Source organism: Lepidothrix coronata, unplaced genomic scaffold (genome assembly GCF_001604755.1).
Source record: "Lepidothrix coronata isolate B3197 unplaced genomic scaffold, Lepidothrix_coronata-1.0 Scaffold48, whole genome shotgun sequence".
In the NCBI taxonomy this organism is placed as follows: domain Eukaryota; kingdom Metazoa; phylum Chordata; class Aves; order Passeriformes; family Pipridae; genus Lepidothrix; species Lepidothrix coronata.
The window spans coordinates 660734-681490 of record NW_016690228.1 but is presented as its reverse complement, the minus strand read 5'-3'; the positions used below and the strand labels follow the sequence as shown (position 1 = coordinate 681490).

The following is a 20757-nucleotide window of genomic DNA, read 5'->3' as shown; positions in this document are numbered from 1 at the left end:
CTCTCACGGCCTCTGTGCCCTGACCGCCGTTCTCCGACGTCCCCTTAGCCCCTCCCGCCGCGCCGCCGGGCGGCCCTTGGGCGGCCATCCCCGCGCGGGGGAGGCGCGGCCATGGCTGCGCCCTGAGGAGCGAGAGGCGGCCCCGTCGGTGCAGCAGGTGCAGTGAGGCCTCCGACTGCCTTCACAAACCGAGGATCTGTGCTGCAGATGAACACTGCAGTGGTTTATTTTATAAAATTCTGCAAGCAAGCGTTCTAATTCTCAGTGATTAGCTTTGAACGTCTACCCATTAGTAACCTGCTCTTCCTAAGTAAAAATGAGCCAAATGAAATAACGTATTGATCCGCGATCCCACGAAAAATCCCTTAGTATTGTTTCATCAACAGGAATTAAATTAAAATGAAGTTAAGACAATTCACTTTTTTTTTTTCTCTCCCCTCTAGTTCTTCACTTTTGCCTAAAATGGCCAAGCAAAATTCTCCATCACTGGTTGAAGTTGTAAAAGAAGTTGCAGAGCGGCAGCATTTGCAGGCATCAGAGATAGAAAAAAGCAAAACAGTTCTTTTCCAATTGCAGGTAATAAGCCTTGTTTAGAGTAGTTTAATAATTTTTTTCTTTAGATGAAAGAAGTTAGGTGAAGAAGTGTTCCTATGAAAAAGAGAAGCTGATAGTAAAACTTTTTCTGGGCAAGTGCAACTATAAGGCAGATACTCAGATACATTTAGGCTTAGTCAAAACTGTGGATGTGTGCTTTTCTTTGTAAGGCCACAACAGAGCCAAGACTTCATTAGAGCAGGTGAAACTTTTAGTTTTTACCTGGAAAAAACCCAAAAAATCCCCAACAAATACTGAGCTGAACACACAAAGCAAATCCACAACAACTAAATGCAAAGTTAGGTCCTTTAAAATTATTTTTTATAATGATTTCCTAAGATATGTGGTGGGGGAGAGGAGGAGGGTGGGCAAGGAAGGATTTTAAAACCATTTTGTTTTTTTTCTTTTTGGCAGAATTTCACCAGACTATATAATCTTTTTGACACAAAATGCCTTTTTTTTTAAATGTGTGTTTGAAGTGGATATCCTAAATAGTCATTAAATACTGCCTTTATTCAGTACTGTTAAGTAGAACACTGCAAGAAGTTTTCTTCCCGTAATATAGTAAACACTGCAACAAAAATTATTGTCACCACACAATTTTAACAAAGGCATCTGTTTTCAAAAAAGCCCACAGAACTTTAGAGCCCTGGGTAATTAAGTTAGTTCATTTGTTGTTTCCTCTTTTATACCTATTTCTTTTTCTTTCAAAAAAGACCAAACCCTAGGAAATTTCATACAAACATTAATGTTAGAACAGCAAAATTAAATAATTAGGAACTTTTAATCAAAATGCAGAACTGCTTTTTCATCTTTACATCAATTCCCATGTGTACATGTCACAGAAGACGTGGAAAACAATAATTTCCTTTCCAAAATTTAACAGCTTTGCCACTAAGATCTCTTGCTTTCCTATCCTCAGTGAAAGGTGGCTGGCAGTGATAAAATCCTGTAAAACTGTAGCCCAGGATTTCTAAATTAAAAGTCACGCAGGAACTTTTGTTCTTAACAGTTAATAATGTCTTAATCTGTTCAAGACATTGAGTAAGCGATTTCATACCACTCGTAATGCTTCCATTAGGGAAAAGATAATAGGCGACATAAATCACAATGCTAATTATCTCACTTAGCGCACTACTGTTGGCAGGAACTTTGGGTGGCATTCATCATAGCTAACTTGCATGGCCTACAAATCAGAGCCTGTATTAGTCATCTAGGCTCCCTTGCTAGTCATCTAAGAGAGAGAAACATTTCTGAGGCAGCACTTCAGCCCTTCCATCTTAGATTTACGTGTAGATGTGTGGTCAGGGAGGCGGTTTAGTGGTGGACTTGTGCTGGGTTAAGGGTTGGACTCGATGATCTTAGAAGTCTTTCCAACCTTAATGATTCTGTGATTTCTTACGATGGGTGGAAGTACTACTTCTGCTTTTGTTCGCTTCTCATCAGTGAGATGAAGAGGCCTTTTGGGGGCTAGATACATATTTCTTGTGGGGTTGAAAATAGTGGGGATTAATCCAACTTTCAAATACTACTGTGATGAAGGCAGGATTAAAAACCTCAGTAGAACAGGCTAGTTAAGCTCCATCACCTAGAACACCACTTTATTTGTGTAGTTTTGTAAGTGATTTTTGGCGTCTTTAGTTATTTTTAGTCCAATTAGGACTTCACCAGATTTCAGCTCTAAAAAAACACTAGGATTGGGTTTGATCTACCACATTCTACGTATCTAGCAAATATGAGGAATTTAAAGTAAGTTCAAGGATACCTTATTTCATATTTTAGACTCAGTCTAAGGGGATAAAACTAAGTACTCTTGCATTGTGCCTCTAAGGTGATGATTTTAAGAAATGGAACTCTAATTATCTTCCATTCAAACCACTTTATGCAAGTTAAAAAGAAGATTATGTTGAATAAATATAAATTAATTACAGTGTTTAACTAGACACTTCATATCCTCCCAAAGAAATGTTCTTAAGATACCACTGAAATGTTTTACAGGCAAAGTTTCAGGAACTAGAAAAGGAAATGAATTCTATTCTGTTAGAAAAAAAGGCAACAGAAAGGGAAATACATCTGCAAGATGATGCCATAGAAGTGACAAAATATCACTGTGAAAATCTGGAGGCCCAAGTCAGAGCCCAGTATTCTGAAAATTTAAAGCTGAGGTGTGATGCAGAAACAGTGCAAGAAGAATTTGAGGTGATACTTGCAAGAAATAATGAATATCGGGAAAAAATAAAGAATCATAAACATCTCTTTTGGGAGATGGATAATAAAATGCCAATAATGATTGAGCTTGCTAAAAAGAAGGCTATTGTTGAAGAATTAAAGACAAAGAAAGAGGAGTTAATGCATGATCTCCAGAATCCAGAAGGATCTGTAATAAAACAAGTACAGGTATTATATTTCCTTTTTTAATTTTTTTTTCCTTTTATGTGAAATAATTTTGACATAGTTTTTATAATATGGTTATTTTGTCTAAGATGTTTATGGTTCATGGGAGATTGACTACATGAGAATATAGATAATTTATAATGCTACATTAATTAAAGAAATTTTTACTTTGGTATGCAATGAAAAAAATCAGCCACTGTTATCTCTATATTTTTGTAAAAGACAGGTTCATTACGTGTGATCGATTGAACTCAGATATGAAAAAAAATTACAGAGCTTTTTATCATTGGATAAACTTCCGCGGACACTTTTCAGAATTCTGTGAAAGCTTGCCATATTGTTACATTTTTCATGTAAGAACACACTATTCTTTAAACTTTCCTGTCAACAAACTACAGTTGAGCTGTTTGCCAAAAGGAGCAGATTTCATGAGATGGTGATAGAAAGAAGAAGAGGGCAAAAAAATATTTGTTTTATTATTTTAGTCTAACACTGTTGTTTTTACTTGACCCTAATTGCAATACTTAAGCACTACCACATATGAATTTTTCTCCACAAAATTTTGCCAGTATATGAAGTTGGAGTATGAAGTTGGAATGGAATCACACATGTTGTATGAAGTTGGAATGGGATCACAGATTTCAAGTCTGATGTAACTTGCATTATAGAAAATCTGGTGTTACTCTATTTATGTAAATGGATGAAAATTTGTTTGTACAATAGACCTTTAAATACTGATAAATAAAGACTTATTAACACTGTATTTCCCTATGAGAAGGAAAAATATATCTCAAATATTGCATTAAATATTCGTTGCTTTTACAATAAATTACACTTTAAACAAAATAAAGACTGCCAAAATGAGTTCAAAGTCCTATATTGTAGTTTTCGTATTTCAGATCAAGAATATATATTCTTACATGTCTAAACCCATGTTATAAAATATTTAATTATTAATTTTAATTCGTCTTCTTTAATTATTATTAATTTAATTATTATTAATAGGCTTATTGTGAAATTGTTTATTATGGTTCTTTTTCTCATCTCTATTAGTGGAGTGAGACTGTTAAAATGTGACATTTTTAATAAGCTTAACAGATGTACTGTGCCACATTTCAAGGAGTGGATTTCTATATCTTAACTTACATCTGCAGGAAGAAATTGCACTTCTAAAAAGTGAAATCACAACATTGAAAGATTTCATCAATCAAAAAACAGATTTGCTGGAAGAAGAGAAAAAAAAGCATGCTAAGCTTAGAAAAGAAATTGAGGTGAGTCATTTAAATAAGTTTTAATTACAGTTCTCCTGACAGAACGTAGATAGTGCAAATGAAGTTTGAAGTACTTTATACATCATTGCTGGCCATACATTGTTCAAGTATATACAGTAATTATGCTATCTTAAACTCTGGGTACTGACACCCTTTCTAAAATTCAGAGCTTTATTCCTGTCTTGAGAAAAATCGAAGTTAAGAACATTTTTTCTGAAGTCTTTTAAGAAGGAATTCAGCTGTGAAATTTTAGAATGATGTCCTGAAAAGAGAGGTCACTGAATGGTAATAAAGCAAAATGCGTCTTTTAAAATTTCTGTAATACTTCTGAAATACTTTAAATTTCACTGCTGATTTGATTATTCATGACTTGTCTCGTGGTTCCTGATAACTCATCAATGGGACAATCAATTGGACGAAGAAAATGGACTTCCCGTGAATCTCTCTAATTTGAGCTGACATTAAATTAGGAATAACACAGAAGCTCCTAATTAACTGCCAAGATAAAATTCTGATAAATGGTTAAAACCTTCTCTTTTAAATAATTGAGCTATATTTTATATTTTGTTTCTTACTAAAATCCTCTGTATGTCTAGATAGTTTTTAGTTTGGAGTTTCACATAATTATTCTTGTTAGTTCAAATAAATGCCACAAAATTTAATTAGCAAAGCTTGGTACTATAAAGATGAACTGATCCAAGGTTAGGTCTATTGCCCATTGTAAAATGTAGGAGGAAGAAAGAATCATTTTTCATGTGATAGGGAATGGCAGAGAATTTTTGACCTGAAAAGCAAAACACAGCTGCTTTAGAATAGGTCTGTGCTACTCAGCTTCTGAGAAAATATTTTATTACCAAGTTAACATCCTCCTAAGAAAGTTCTCTAAACTCAAAGTGAAATTAGGCAGCCTAAAAATAATGTTCTGTTCTGTTACTGAAATCAATTTAAATAAACAGTGAAGGTTAACCTGTTCTTTGGTTGTTTGGATTATACAATCTTTTTGTCTCAGAAGGAAGCAAGTTCAAAAACTAGATCTTTCAGGGTATTATTTTCTACTAAGAACTCTCTTTAAAACAATCCAGTTTTTAATATAAAAACTGACAATGGATAAGGAGAGACATTTATACCCAGCAGTCCTCAGCACAACTTGGGAAAGAACATTCAAGTCAAGCACGGGAATAAAGTGAGATGCTAGTCACATGGATGAGGTTCCATTGAGCTGCAGTGGTGGAATTCAGCTATAGACTGCTGACAGCTGAATGTGGTTGTTTGAATGCAAGTGACGACACATGAGTTAGGAAAGTTCCCATTATAGTCACTGGAGCTGTGGTTAGTGCAGTTGATGTGTTCTAGAGATCAATTCAGTCCATAAGCCTACGTGTTTACAGTAGGATGAATTGCATGGTATGGTCTTTCTAGACTTTATACTATACACTGGGTAGAGCAAACTGATCTAGTGAAAGATGTCCCTGGCCGTAGCCAGGGGTTCAGTGAGATGATCTGTGAAGGTCCCTTCCACCCCAAACTATTCTGTGATTCCATGATTAATAAATTTACAAAGAATATACGAGCTTCCAGGTTTCTGACCCTTCAGATAGAAGCAGGTCATTGCATCTGATCAATGAGTTTGCTCTTGCTTTAGGATTTCTGGAGCCTTTATTCAGCAATCATTTTAAGCACTCATCCAAATCTGCCCCTATACAGCCTTATACTTAAATACTTATAGAATTCCTGTTGAAGCCTCATTAATGGCTAAGCTGGCGCTCAGACAGGATGGATTGACTCTCATAGCCCTGGTGCTCCCACTTTGCTTCAGTGTTATTTCTGGTTTCCCACAAAGATTTCCCCAGCTAAGCACATGGTGCAGGAATGTAATTCAGAATGCCTTTCTAAAGCAGCTGAATTTTGGAAATTTAAAAATTTTTGATAAAATATCTTTCTGCAAGAAAATTGGTGCCTAAGTGTCCATTTTTTTTTTCCAAGTAAAGTCAGTGATCTGACATTGCTAATTAATTAAGTCTACAACTAATTCATACCTGAGATGCTTCTCATCAGTCAGGGTACTGATAGACTCTTAAGGCAGCTTGTGTACCTTTTCTCACTCCCTTTCCTGAATGCCATCCCCACCACCCATCTCTTGAAGAGCAGAGCCTGTTCCCAGTCTTGGACAGGGATGTCAGCAATAAATCAGGGTGGTTACCTGTGTAGGGACAAGACTTCAGTCATAAGGACTAATTCAAGATGTCCACAAGTAATAGAAAATTTGTCGCTATGTAAAAATAATAAGAAAAAGAAAGCTTAAAAGACCGTCTCTGGCCGTACTGCCCTCTTTCCCCTATGTCAGTGTGCAGCTACATTATTCTTGCAGATACTTGCCTATCCTGTCCTTAGATGACCCCAGTGGTGGAATATCATGAGTGCCCAGACAATTTTTTCAAAGGGTTGACAAACATGTTCACAAGGACAGTAAAAAGAGCAGTTTTTTCCCTCCCCTCTGTCCCGTAATCATGTTAGTGCTCCCTCCCTCAGCAGATGTGCCAGACAGTTCCCAATAATGATGCTGGGGACACGTTTCTAAAAAAAGCAGATAATATTGATCATAGATGTTTCAGTGTCATACAACGTAGTCCTAGTGACGTTCAGATCCCCCAAGCACTCGTTCAGATGAGAGAATCTGACAGCATCCCTTGAAAAGTTGTGAACGATTATAGTGAAGAGTCAGGCAACGTGAAGGAAAACAGCCCATCAGCAGTAAAAGGTGGCAGTGTAATTTATAAAACATCAGTGAGGGAGTTCCTTAGCTATATGTAAGATTTAGGCAGCAAGACTTGCAGGAAGTCACTGGCAGTGCTGTAATTCTGATGCAGCTGTACACCATCATGTGTACGTTAGGTACAGTGTAATAACATTTCAATAAGCAGACACAAGAGTAATTATACATGACCACTCATATACCATTCAAACTACGGTAAGCAAGCCCAAACTTTCATTAAGGGAATACCCGTTATTTCCATTTTTATTATAGTCAATGCTTTTACACTTCAGAATGCAAATCTTCAGAAGGTTGTCTGCAGCAGCCACTGTTCTCCATGTAAGGCAGCAATGAGGGCAAAATTGGTACACTACTGCATTGCCACAGTATTGCCTGCCTATGAGAAACGTACTGTTTTAAATACAATGCAACTACAAAGCTTCTACCACAGCCATCTACATTACCACATTTGTATTCTCATTTATAACCAAACACACTTGTCAAAGAATGATTTTTTTTTTTTCCTTTCTCACCTCTCATTCTGGAGCCTGAAATCTTCCATATATGAAGTGTTGCTACTATGTGAGATGCTGACTCTTTGGGTGGGATTTACAATGTTAAATTTTAGACATCTACAGAACAGATACCAATACTGAACTCTTCATTTAAGGTCTTAGTGAGAGAGTTTTTCTTTCCTTATTGGGAAAGTGAGGCATGATTCATATTGTCCTAAAGCAGACTTAGATGAATGGCTTCCTAGATGTCTGTGTCTCTTCAGCAACAGAAAGTAAATGTGTAATGACATGGTCAAATATTAGAATGAACCCTTGGACAGAGTTAAGGGAGCTGAACCCACCTCTGTAAATAGTTTTATTTGAATGAAATTGTGAAGTGAATTTTATTCTTTTTTTTTAGGTACAGAATAAAAGATATGATGCTATTTTAAAACGTTTGCATTGCCAACTGAACAAAGTCCATTCAAATAAAAGACAATGGCACTGGAACATTCAGCAGTTGGAGAAGAAGGCAACAGAACTAAGAAAGTGTCTTGGAGTAGTGGAGTTACAAAATATCATGTAACAAACATAACAAAGCTAGAATGTAGGTAATCTTTTCCAGGCAGGGGAGGCTTTTGTTGTGGAAATACTACAACTCTTAAATAGCATGGTAACTGGGCCAGACCTCATTGATTTCTTTCTTTTTAAAGTTTTTTGCATTTTCATTTTCTAGACTAAACTAAAATGGTTTTCTGTTTGGTTGGGCTTTTTCGGTTTTGGGAGTTTTGTGTTGTTGGTTTTTGGTTTTGGTTTTGGGTTTTCTTGTTTGGTTGGTTTGGGGTTTTTTTTGGTGGTTTTGTTTGTTTGTTTGTTTTTCTGTTTTTTTTGTTTGAGTTTTTTTTGTTTGGTTGGTTGGTTTGGTTTTTGGTTTTGGTTTTGTTTTATTGTCACCAAAGGCCATCCAGGAAAAAAGTTATTGACACTTCTGGGTGTTTTCAAAATATGTGTCAATTTTATCTAAAAAGTTATTTTTTCTAAAAGTCAACCAAACAAGACCTGAGAAGTTCCTTTTTATTTAATTCGGTCTTTGAAGATTGGGATCTACATTGTTTTCCCTACAGAGAAATGAATATCTTTGTATATTTGCATTCCTGAGAGACCGAAGTTCTAGATATTTTATCCTCGCTCCTTTTCATTGCAACTTACTAAGGAGCTCTGGAAGCTCTGATGGCCTGTATTTGCTGTGTGGGAAATTCCTATAGCTGATGTAACAGGCTGTTTGCCCTGTGTCTGCCAGGGTGTCCTAGCATGGGGACAAGGAGGACATAGGCTGTTCAGCTGTAAAAGGCTTAGGAACAAGTACGCTCAGAACTGGGCTTCAAATAATCTGACTTTAACTGGTCTAATATGTGTTAGCAAAGAGGAAGGAGTAGGTTAATAGGGTACTACATCTGGATAGCTTTTAAAATGGAACAACTCACCCTCAACAGATAGGAATGTGTTATAGATGATTGATTATAGAGGAACTTATTATCTAGAGGATCTTAAATAACTAGTGTCAGCCATCTAACATCTAAGTGTTTAATATTTGGTACGATGACTCAACATAAATGACAACCTATTAAAAATTCTTGTTAAAATAGTAGTGAACAGTAGCCATTTTCCTTTGCCTTCTTTTTATTATGTGCTTGGCATTTGCAGAATTTACATACTTTCTCTGCTCTTACACTTAAGGTAGTAGTTCTATTTGGACATAACTTGTAAAATTTATCTCTTTTATGAAAGTAGCTTTTTATTTAAGGTATTATCTCGAATAATTTAGATTTATCTTTACTCATTTATATAAAATGAAAACTTAAGCAATTTGACTATTTACTCTGAAAAAATGTTAAACTGCCTATATATTGTTAGCTTAGGAAAGCAAAGCTTAAAATGCAGTACTATTATTATATTCATATATTCATGTATATTTACATTTCCCTTAATATGTTATTTCCCTTTAATATAAAGTTATTTTAAGCAATATCCTGGCTCATGAAGGCGCTCTATCAACATTGTTAGACTCTGAAGGTTTTTTGCCATGATCTTTTTCCTTTGCAATAGTATCAACCAGTCTGCTTTCATTAAAACAATAAAGTAGAAATGAAAACCTCAGCATCCTATGCTATAATAACAGTATGTCCTGAATATTGAGTCTTATCAAGTATGTAGCATTACTGTAACATTACAACTGTTCATCCCTACACAGACTAAAACAGCATGCACTTGATGCATGTGTATCTTCTAGAAAGGGATCCAAATTTGAAAAAATCAGAGATTTTACTGTTATTGTTATTTTCAGTGATTAACTGCTCTTCTCTTGTTTTTCATGATTTCTAATTTCAACTTTTTCAGCCATCCAGTGAAATGAATGTACTTTATATGAAGTAGTTTCTCTCCATAAAAATACTTATGTACTGTCTTCTTGATGAGTTAAATAGTTCAAGTGTTCCAAAGTTATTGACTGTCAGTCTGACCAAGAGCTTTAGCTTAATGTATACCCCCAAAAGTGGTAAAATGCCTGACATTTTCAGGGGATTAAGACTATATGTACCTTTTACCACTAATATTATCTAGTTTTCATATTTAGTTTCTAATTATTTAAGATCCCCAACAGTTAATCCACCAAAATATGTTTTGTATCAGTCACACAAATTACTTAAACCAAATTCACTTTAACATTTATTACCACAGTTATAAAATCACAGTTTAACCTTGCACTTTATTACCAGTTGAAAACAACTCTAGCAAACAATCCAAACCTTCTCATGTAACAAAAATATCACACCTTGGTTTTTCTTTTTCACCAATGAAGATGTTCATTGTTACTTCCCTGGGTATTAGGGTGGTTTCTATGTATCAACACATACAGCCTGACTCACTCATATCAAATACCTTGGACTTACATTTTCCTTGTTCCTTTTCAAAAATCTCATTGTTTCAGTATCTCAAATTAATTTTATACTTCTTTGTGCATGTTTTGAAGTTGTTTAATATAATTTAACAGAAATGCATACAAGAGCTGTATTTAATACTCCTGTTAGTGCTCCCTTCTCCTATGGAGAGGCCTACCTATCATTCAAGGCCCAAGTTTTCTCATACTCCTTTTTGCTCATTGCAAGAGAGCTCACCTACTGGGGCCCTTGACCCCTTCATGGGATCTCAGCTAACAAAGGTGTATTTCTCCTTTTTATTTTGGTGCAAAGCTTTCTTTTTTAATATACATATTTAAATGGACTCAGCTTATCTCAGTTGTGTCTCAAATACTCTGGTAACTACCAGGGATTCCCGGGTAATAGCTAACTCCATATCAAAAAGATCCCTGGCCATTTGTGATTCAAACTCATCTGTGCTGCTAGAAAGGAGCTGCTGCATGGTTTAGCTGTATCCCCAAATGAATGGTGGAAGCTTTGGAAATTAAAGCATGCTTCAGCTCCTCAGCTTTCTTGCCACAAAATGTAGCTATAGTTCAAGTACTTAATGTGTCTTGAATATGTATAACTGTTCTGCTCTCATTTAATTAAGAAATTATGCTAGAAAGAATTTTATCTTTAATCCCATATCAAAGAAAAATACTATTGTTGGTCGTCATACAAATGCCTATGGAATTTACTATGAATAACCCATTCATATGTTGTAGTTTCTTTAACAAATTCTTGGAAATGCTTTATCTAGTCCTTAGTCCATTTGACTTATGCTTTACTGACTATATAGAGTATGAACTTTATAATACAAAGTCCATGATATTAAAAAGTCTGTTTCTTTTTCTGAAAGTATTTGTTATAAGATATGAATGCTGACATTGTCATCCTGCATCACTGTCCTAGTTAATTGCCACAATTATAATCTCTCATTCCACATAAACACACCATTTGTGTGTTTAACTCAACTGCCTTAAACACCTGAGTTGATTCATTTCTAATCTTGGAAGCTTTGTCCTGAGTTCCCACCAAACTTCTACTTTAGTCATTGACTGCACCTGAAATCGGTGTTCAGTGCTAAACACCACATTTTAGAGGATCAAATACATTTTGCACACTTCCAATAAACAGAACTTTGTATCACACAGTACTTACATATTTTCCCAGGTGCAGCATTTCACATTTAACATTCAGTATTTAACAGATAATAAATATAAGAAACATTTTACTAAGGAATGGCAGTTAATTGGGAGAAAACCTGATCTCAAAAAAAAAGCTGAAATGAGGAAATATAAAAAACTCCCTTCTCTAAACTATCAGCATTCTGTGCAACATATGAAAAAAAAAGAAATTTATGTAGTTTTTTATAAAAGTGTCTAATTCCAACAAATCCTGGCAACCTGCTGAGGCCAATTTTTCTTCATATAGTGTTAACCAGTAGCAGGTTGATCTCAGGGCATTTTTTCCCTTAGCAAGCAAGCAAGCACAGACAGTAGGAGAATGATTTATTAATTTTGGGAAATAACTTAGTGAATGTACTTTGTATTGTTATTACATGAAGCTTTCCCATCTCCTGTTGGAGAACCATGCTGCCGAACCCATATAAGTCATTTCTGAGGATAGGTGTGGAGCGAAGGGAAGAATTTTTGTCTTCAGTACTCTGCAGGCAACAGCAAGAGGAGTGATTGCCCACTCTGAAAATCAAAACAGACACCAAGCAGGGACAGGCATGTAAATAACTGAGAGTGTAGGAAAACTTATCAACCAACGACTCCTATCCACCACTTAGCAAAAGTCTAAAGCACAGGAAGCTGGATTTATTCCAACAATATAATGTAATGAAAAGGAAAATACTGGGGGAACTCCGCACTTGACAGGGAAACAATACAGCTGTTGAATCATTCTTGTCATGCAGCAAATGCACTGGTGTATGATAAAGGGAAGGATTTCCCCATGTTTTAAGCTGATGCTCCACAGGAAACCCTTTCAGTGACTCAACAACCTCAGGTGCTGAAGCAGAGGAAATGTGTCAGATAATGCAGACATACCTGCTAAGATCGCTGCTCTCACTAAGACTACACGAGATAAACAACAGAAGAGGGAAGGCGGGTTAGAGATAGATGCCAGTGCTGTGCTGCTTTGCCTCTCTTGCAGTTTGCTTTGGCCCTCAGGAGAGTCACTTGCAGAGAGCTGTGTGCATGAGTGTGGCAGTGAGTAGTGCACGCTCTTCTACTATAGTTCTTACACAATGCTTCAGAGGAAGAAGAAATCATGACCACACTATGCATTGATGGGACATCATGCTGCTGAAGGTGGGGAAAATCCCAACTTTCAGAACTCTTACCTGATTTTCTGAAATGGATGAATATATCTTTACCAAAGTAATTAATAGATCCTTTGTTAAAATGAGGCTGTAGTATGTAGGTCTGAGTCATGTGGAGGCAGTGACTTCTTGCAGAATTCCAAGCAGTACTGAAATATTTTTCTTTTAATTGTCTGCTTTGCAGGAGGCAAACACTTTTTCAGGAACACAGTTAAGGCAATGCAATGAACCACCTCAGAAACATGGATTGAGCAAAACCAATTCACAGCATCTTTAAAGTACCACACTCAACTATTTCATTTGGCTTTTTCTAGCATTTAGAGGAAGCAACACATAATGACCTAACAAAATGAAGAAAAACATTAACCACAAACTGCAAAGGGCAAACCAAGATAAACAAAAATATCTTTAACTACCCCTGAAAAGAAATTGAACTGCTCATGCCCCATCTGGATGAAAAGGAACCATCCAGAGAGACCTGGACAAGCTTGAGCAGTGGGCCCATGGGAACCTCATGACGCTCAGCAAGGCCAGGTGCAAGGTGCTACATCTGTGTTGGGGTAACTATGGATATTAATGCAGGCTGGGAGATTAATAGATCAAGAGCAGCCCTGCTGAGAAGGACTTGAGGGTGCTGGTGGATGAGAGGCTGAATATGATCCAGCATTGTGCCCTTGCAGCCCAAAAAGCCAACTGTATCCTGGGCTGCATCAAAAGCACTGTGGCCAGCAGGTCAAGGGAGGAGATTCCCTCTGCTCTGCTCTCATGAGACCCTGACTGGAGTACTGCATTCAGATCTGGCATTCCCAACATAAGAAGGACATGGATCTGTTGGAGCGAGTCCAGAGAAGGGCCACCAACATCATCAGTGCGCAGGAGCACCTCTCCTATGAAGACAGGCTGAGAGAGCTGGGGTTGTCCAGCCTAGATAAGAGAAAGCTCAGGGGAGACCTTATAGCAGCCTTCCAGTACCTAAGGGGGGCTATAAGAGAGCTAGAGAGGGGCTTTAGTGATAGGACAAAGGGGCAGTGGCTTTAAAGTGAAAGGGCATTGATTCAGACTAGATATAAGGAAGTTTTTGCAATGAGGGTGGTGAGGCACTTGCACAGGTTGCCCATAGAGTTGGTGGATACTCCATCCTCAGAAACTTTCAGCATCCGGTTGGATGGGGCTTAGAGCAACCTGATCTAGTTGAAGATGTTCCTGCTCATTGCAGGGGGGGATTGGACTAGACGGCCTTTAAAGATCCCTTCCAACCCAAACCATTCTATGATTCTATGAAAGCAAACAGAGGATACATCTTTATCATGTCATTAAATATAATTCTGGTTCAAAATGGTTGCTTACAATAAATCTTTCCAAGCGCAGCAAGCTTCTTAATCTCTCCTTTTATTATTAATATTGCATAACATATATTCCGTACTTAGTGAATGTCACATAAAAGCTTCAATGTTTTTCTGTCATCTTCACGTTACATTAATCAACGTATTCTATCACTTGCAGTGATTTCAGCAAAGTTATGAAGACTTTTCTGGAGTGGGACTAGCACCAGCAGTTTGAAATGCAGTTGTTTCTTTCCCCCACTGACAGTAAAGTCTAATAGTTCCCTCTAGTGGTTAAATGCCTTCTTATATGGTAAAAGCATCTTTCATGTTTCGATTTTGAAGGTCAATACTTATCAAGAGAATAGTTAATATTTTTACAGAACATGATGTATAATTATAAATGGTATTTTATTTCTAAAAATTCAGGATGAGAAGAAGATGCTGCATATTCCAACTCTTATGACAACTGGAGGATTCAATATATTTATTCTTAATTTTTGATCTGTTTTTAAAGAGGAATAATTTGGCAAATTTTCTCAGACTTTCTGTTCTAATCTCAGTTATAATGCAAGTACACTCTAAATAGAAGGACTTAACGTTTTTCTTAAAAAAAAAAAAAAATAAAAGTTTGGTTTTGTGAGCTAAAAGCTGTCTGCTACAAATTTTTCTTTAGGTCACTATCTTCTTAGTAAGAATCGTTCTGTTTAAGATCACTGGCTTCCTGCTCTTTGCTGAGAATATATTTCAGAATGATTAGGTCAGACTTCCAGCTGACTAAAACTGATGATAGCTGGTAATTACGGATTTACCACAAACTATGTAAACCTGTGTTTTCAGGCTTCTCAAATAAGAGTACCTGAACTGAATCTTTTGGCCTGAAGCTGCAGTTCTGTCTTAAGGTCAGTATTCTGGAAAGCTGAAACAAAAGGTGTGAACGTCAGTGCTTGAGGGTCCCAATATACTTGACAAGAGAAAGACATCCCACAGCTCATGCAGTCCTTGCATGCTTTATGGCAGAGTTTGGTTCTTCCCAGTCACTTCAAAGGAATCTTAGAGCAACTACCCTTAAATTAAAAGACTCAATAAATGCCTATTTCGTCTGGTTTTTTACCCATATTCAAAGGTTTATTTTATGGCTACATGCTCTGGAGCAAAAGATTGAGCTTTGGCAGGGAATTTTAATGGGAGAGGAAGGACAGTTTCATGTATCTGTCATGTAATTACTCACTTTTATAACCTTTCTCTTTTTCAGTATTGGCACAGAATTCTAATCTATTGAATCCTGACTTTCTAACATTTGTATAAGATTTACATGAGTAGACCAGTGGGCTTCTCAAACAACTTGGGTAAAAGCTATCTGAGGCTTGTGATTAAAATTTTATCCTCAGGCTTCATCATATCTGTTGCAGTTACTAAAGAATTGGAACGCTCTGCCTCAGGTGCAGTATGAATATGGTATCTACCTTTTCTGCATCTCTACTAAAATTATCATCTCTCAAATTTTGAGTTCACATTGTTGCTAAGATTTCTTTAATTGCTAATGCATTTGTTTTAGGTTAACTGATGCTGTTGGGAAAGCAAGCAAGTATTTTTGCAGAGGAGAGCTTGGGTGTGTCAAATTTTTTCCCATTTACATCTGTGGGTTCTTCCCTTATAGCCATGGAAGGAAAGAAACACTTGTAGGGGATGTTTAATCATAACTGCTTTATATAGTTGCATTAGAATGACAGCAGTTGTGCCCTCTAAAGTCCCATTTCTCTTAATTGACTGTAAAGGGAGTGAATGGTCACTAACTCTGGTGTAAATAACTATATTCTGATGTCTAAAGTAAGGTAAGATGCATCCTAAACCTAAATTCTTAAGCTACCACACCACAATAGCATTATTAGTAAAGGCTCTTTATTGTCTTATTGCTGGCAGCATATTTTCCTTTGCATTTCTCTAGCTTTGCCTATTGATTTCCTGGACTGCAAGCTTCTCATTTATATACTACATTCAATAATGTAACAATTCAATACTGTCATGTTTTCCATATGTTACACTAGGGAGCAGTGGGAGACTGGTTTTAGCAGCTATTTCCATTTATCAGTGAACCAGAGTAGGCTTTTAGCCAAAAGTCTTCTCTTTCGTGATAGAGTACTCTTTACATTTTAAGCATCTTTTTAGTTTCTTTTATAGAACCCCCATTTTTCATTTGCTTTTCTTCTATCTGCTTCTTCCCAGAAAACTTTACTGACAATTTTCATCAACTATGGGAAATTAGCCGTTTTGCATGCTAATGTTTGGGGAAATCACCTTGCCTGTCTTGGACACCTATTTAGAGTTCAGTAATTCACGTTGTTGTGGTGTTGCTTTGCTCTTTGCAGTGACTACAGAGGGGATCTGGATGGGAAGAAATCTACCTCTTGCATAACTATCATGAGGTGAGATGAAACTTTCTAGGGCTCTAAGATAGGTGGCATCTACTTGCCTTCTAGCAAGTTGCCTTTGTTGCCTGAAGAAGGAGTCCTGGGCAAATAGTTCTAAACTCATAGTAGATAATTAAAATTACATGACATATATCCCATCTATTATCTCCAGTTATCCCTCACTGACTCCAGGCTAGGAATTAATATAGCTCTATCCATCGTAGTGAGGCCATAATTGAGTTACTCTGCCCTGAGAGCAATAATACTTTCTGTATTAAAGGATCACAAGGAATAATTTTAGAAACTCTAATAAGTTGTGTGACCTCCATACTACTTTTCTGAAATTGAATTCTCCCATGGCAAGACAATTGCTCCCCTGCAGTCTGCCTCTCACTGCAGAGAAGTCACAAGAAATAATTCTGCTATGGTTTCATGCTCTATAAAGACTCTCCCTCCTTCCCACTCTGTTGTATTCTCTTCTTATCTTTTGTGCTTTAGCACATTCACAATTAGTTTCTGGATTATCAGGATATACAGACCGACTAGTCTCTGTAGTACTACCACTACATCATTCACTACTTTCACCTCTTCCACTAAACAAATTTTATCTAAAAATCTTTAGCATTCCAGTCATGTGAACTATTTCATAAGTTGCTAATAATACTTGCATCAGTGAGAATTTCCAGTCTCCTCTTTGACACCTAGACTTTTAAAAATTAATACCTAATGACCAGAAAAGCCCTGAGCAGTTCCTTGAAAATGAGGATGAAGTTGGAAACATAGCTCATAAACTTAAGGATAGCAGGAGAATATGAATGGGAGACAGACACAGGCTGCAATGAGTGGAAGTAAAATAAATTGGGAAGGGAAAAACAGTAGTACAGAAGCCTGTGTTAATTTTATACTACAGAACCTGTACTGTAATGTGAGGTTCCTAAATCAGAAAAATCCTTCATAGTCAACAGAAAATCCCGTCATGCTCCAGCCATTTAGGAACAGTAACAGTCCACATTACTGTCAGTTTCTGTTAACTCGTGACAGAGACCTGTTGCAAAAGATCTGAAGTACTGTTGTTGACTCTACAAGTATTGGTAGAATCTCACAGGTTAGCTTTTTCTTAACTGATTCTTTGAACTAAACTATGAGATCTGTTTGATGCTCAGTTTTCCATGGAGCTTCTTTCTCTTCATGATGACACCTCCACTGTTTCCTCACGAGGTGCAGTAGCTGCTTAATTTTTTTTCAGGAGGTAAGTATAGCAGCTGGAGAGGTAGCACGTAGATCCCATTGCAGCTCAGCACTGCAGCTACTCCTTCATTTTGTGATATAATGCCCCAACTGTATTCAGCATCACAGGACCCAACACATTGCTGTCTTCTGCACTGGAAAGTCCAAAGTGGAAGAGAGTTTTGTCATTAATGTTGTTATTCTGCAAGTTCTGTACAGTATCCTGTTATTCTGCAGTGGTGTATGGTAGTTCCTAAACCTCTGATAGACTTGAGATCTAGTTTTACATGCAGAATTTGAGTTTTGGTGAGTTACCCATAATAACAGCAGAATTATATGGCTGAACTTTGAATCATATCAGGATTAAGTTTACTCAGAGAAGCATATGGGGAGGTAAGTCACAGCAGTTTAGTTGTCATTCCTGGTCTGCTTGAAAGAAGCTGTGTGCACAAAAGATTTGATCTTCTAGATAGGAAAAAAAACCGTTTTTCAACAGATTGTTTGCGTAACTGTATACCATCCCTTTACTGAATTGCTGGAAAATGTTATTTCTATAGCCATACCAGTTTTAATGAACTTCGTCCTTTTAAAATTTAATTATTCAATTATTCATCCTGCTGCTCAAGAAAACCAGCATAACAATGATTTAACACAGCACTGCGGCAATTAGCACTCACAAACCAACAAAGAAACACCTCACTACTCAAAGAGGGATCAAAGTATGAAATCACAATTAACTCATTACAAAAGTAAGTCATTACAATAACACCACTTCAGTTCTTAAAGTAGCAATCACGGTATTTTGGTGGGTTTGTCTCCTCTAACACCTAAAAAGAAGCTACAGACCATGCTTATTCTATTTTTCAGAATACAATAATTAAGAATTTCAAAGCCTATTTGGTTTTCTGTTGAAAAGTAAGAGCTAATAGATCAGTTGCTGATTCACTGCAGCTTTTGTCTAGTCTAACCCCTCTGACTTCAGTGTAAGTCTGGAGGTGAAAAAGGAACCACCCGTTGGCAGTTACACCTGTAGGGTGTTTAGCTGTCACTTTGAAAACTTAACTCACTTTGCTTTCATATGTATTGCCCAGGCAGCTGCAGATGGCTTTCTTTCCATTTGAATGGCTTTGCAACGTTTGGGGTTTTTTCTCAATACTTGCTTACCTTTTCTTTTTTTTTTTCCTTGGTGTTACATTACTAGATAGTGGCACAGGGGATTTTGACTACTTTTTAGGTTATTGGCACCAGAGACATTCTCAATCATGCTTATTTAGACCTTTAAGAGTACTAATTTTATCATACAAAGGGAATGTTGAACTTTCATTAGTGTATTTCCCAAATGCTTTGATTTTCTGATACCATTTAGTATAATCATGTTTGCTTTTAATACTTACGAGTGGAAAATAATGTACATTGGGAAACAAACAACACAAAAGCTGTCATAAAAGCATAAAAGAGCAGCTGATCAGAGAAAAAGCAATGTAACATTGTTTTTAGAAGCAATGGAACACATGAAGAACTGACATATTGTGATGCTAACAATTTTAATTAATGATTTATAGAAGGTCAAGTATAAATGAGAAAGAGATCTATTAATAGAAAACATGTGCTAGTATATTAAAAATAGAAGTCTAGAAACGTGCAATACAAAACCAGAAAATTCTGATTAAATGTTTGATTGGCAATACAGTTGTTGAGGTTTTTTCCTCTCTTGAATGGAAAATGAGGCATACTTGTTAGAGATAACAAAAGGAATGTTTTGGCTATTGAGACCAAATTACCAGTGTGAAATACGTGTTGGCTTTATTTCTTCCTCATTCTTATATGGCAATTGCCTTTGGGATGTCGCTCAGGATATTTTTGTTTAACTTAACAGTTAGTTTAAATCAATAGCGAAGTGGGAGTACTCTTCCAGTGGGGATTTAGCAGTCATGAAAGCGAATGGTCTGTTTCACAGCCATTAAATCTCTCACTTTTGCAGATGTGCCTAATGAACTCCAACTGAGAATGATGCTCCTTAGTCTACACTAGAACTACACACTAGTGCAGTTCTTCAGTGCTGGAATTCCAAGTAATATATCTGCAGAAAATCTCCCTCCACAGCCTGGGTTGGATGTTGTGTTAGCTGAACAGCCCCTGTCCAGCATGGCAAAGAGACTTTCAATAGTGGAATTGAAGGCAGGAGACCACTTGCAGTGAAGTTTGCTGAATCTGTGTGGGATTCTTCTTGCCTAACCTTGGCCGTACCAAGCCTGTAAATGAATATCTAGATTTCCTATGTGAAAAAGAGGTGCCTTAACAAGGTGATTCACCCTCTCCTCAGAGTCCTCAGAGAAGTGTTTTGGTGAAATTAATTGCTCTAAGAAAGCAGAATTGCCCTGCAGCGATGCCCTTCCCTAGAGTTGTTTGTCTGCATTGGAAATACCTCTGCAACAGTCTTTCTTCCTCTGTTTGTCTGGGATAGAGGTGATGACATTCAGAAAAGTCAAGGCAAATAGTTGCTTTTAAATTTCAAATTATCTTTTGTATTGAGGTACTCCACTGATTGTTCTGCCAGCATTTCCCTCGACAATCTTCTATATTTAGAAATATACAGCTCCATCAAAAATAAAAGAATAGAACTTGCTCCTCTAAAGGGTGAAATTTTACATGAGATAATTAAACAGATCCACACAGACAGTAAAATCCCTTTTTAGGCACCTGTGGTTTTCTATTACTTAAATTCAATAAATATTTTACTTCTTTTACTGCATTTTAAATGGCTGAACTGCAATTAGTAATTTTCTTTCATTTTAATGAAAAACAGAAAAAATTCGTGAAAAACACAGAGAATTTAGCAACTCTGCTCAAAAGTGAAATGCAAACAGAATCTCTGATATAGTACCTCCCCTAAAACAGTATAATCACAGTCATTTACTGTCCTAGAGCCTGTAAAATATGGCAGAGACATTACAGAATTGTTACAATTGTTACTACAAAATTACTAAGATTTGTAGTCAGTAATCT

At 36.7% G+C, this 20757-nt stretch overlaps 1 protein-coding gene across 1 annotated transcript; it reads left to right on the top strand.

The window, feature by feature from the left end:
- Window positions 1-81: 81 nt before the first annotated feature.
- CCDC122 (coiled-coil domain containing 122) lies at window positions 82-8297 on the top strand. Its single transcript, XM_017814984.1, has 5 exons — window positions 82-157; window positions 444-576; window positions 2593-2991; window positions 4143-4259; window positions 7927-8297. The coding sequence occupies exons 2-5, from the start codon at window positions 463-465 to the stop codon at window positions 8089-8091; spliced, it is 795 nt and encodes a 264-aa protein (XP_017670473.1). The 5' UTR covers window positions 82-157; window positions 444-462; the 3' UTR covers window positions 8092-8297.
- The last annotated feature ends 12460 nt before the right edge of the window (window positions 8298-20757 follow it).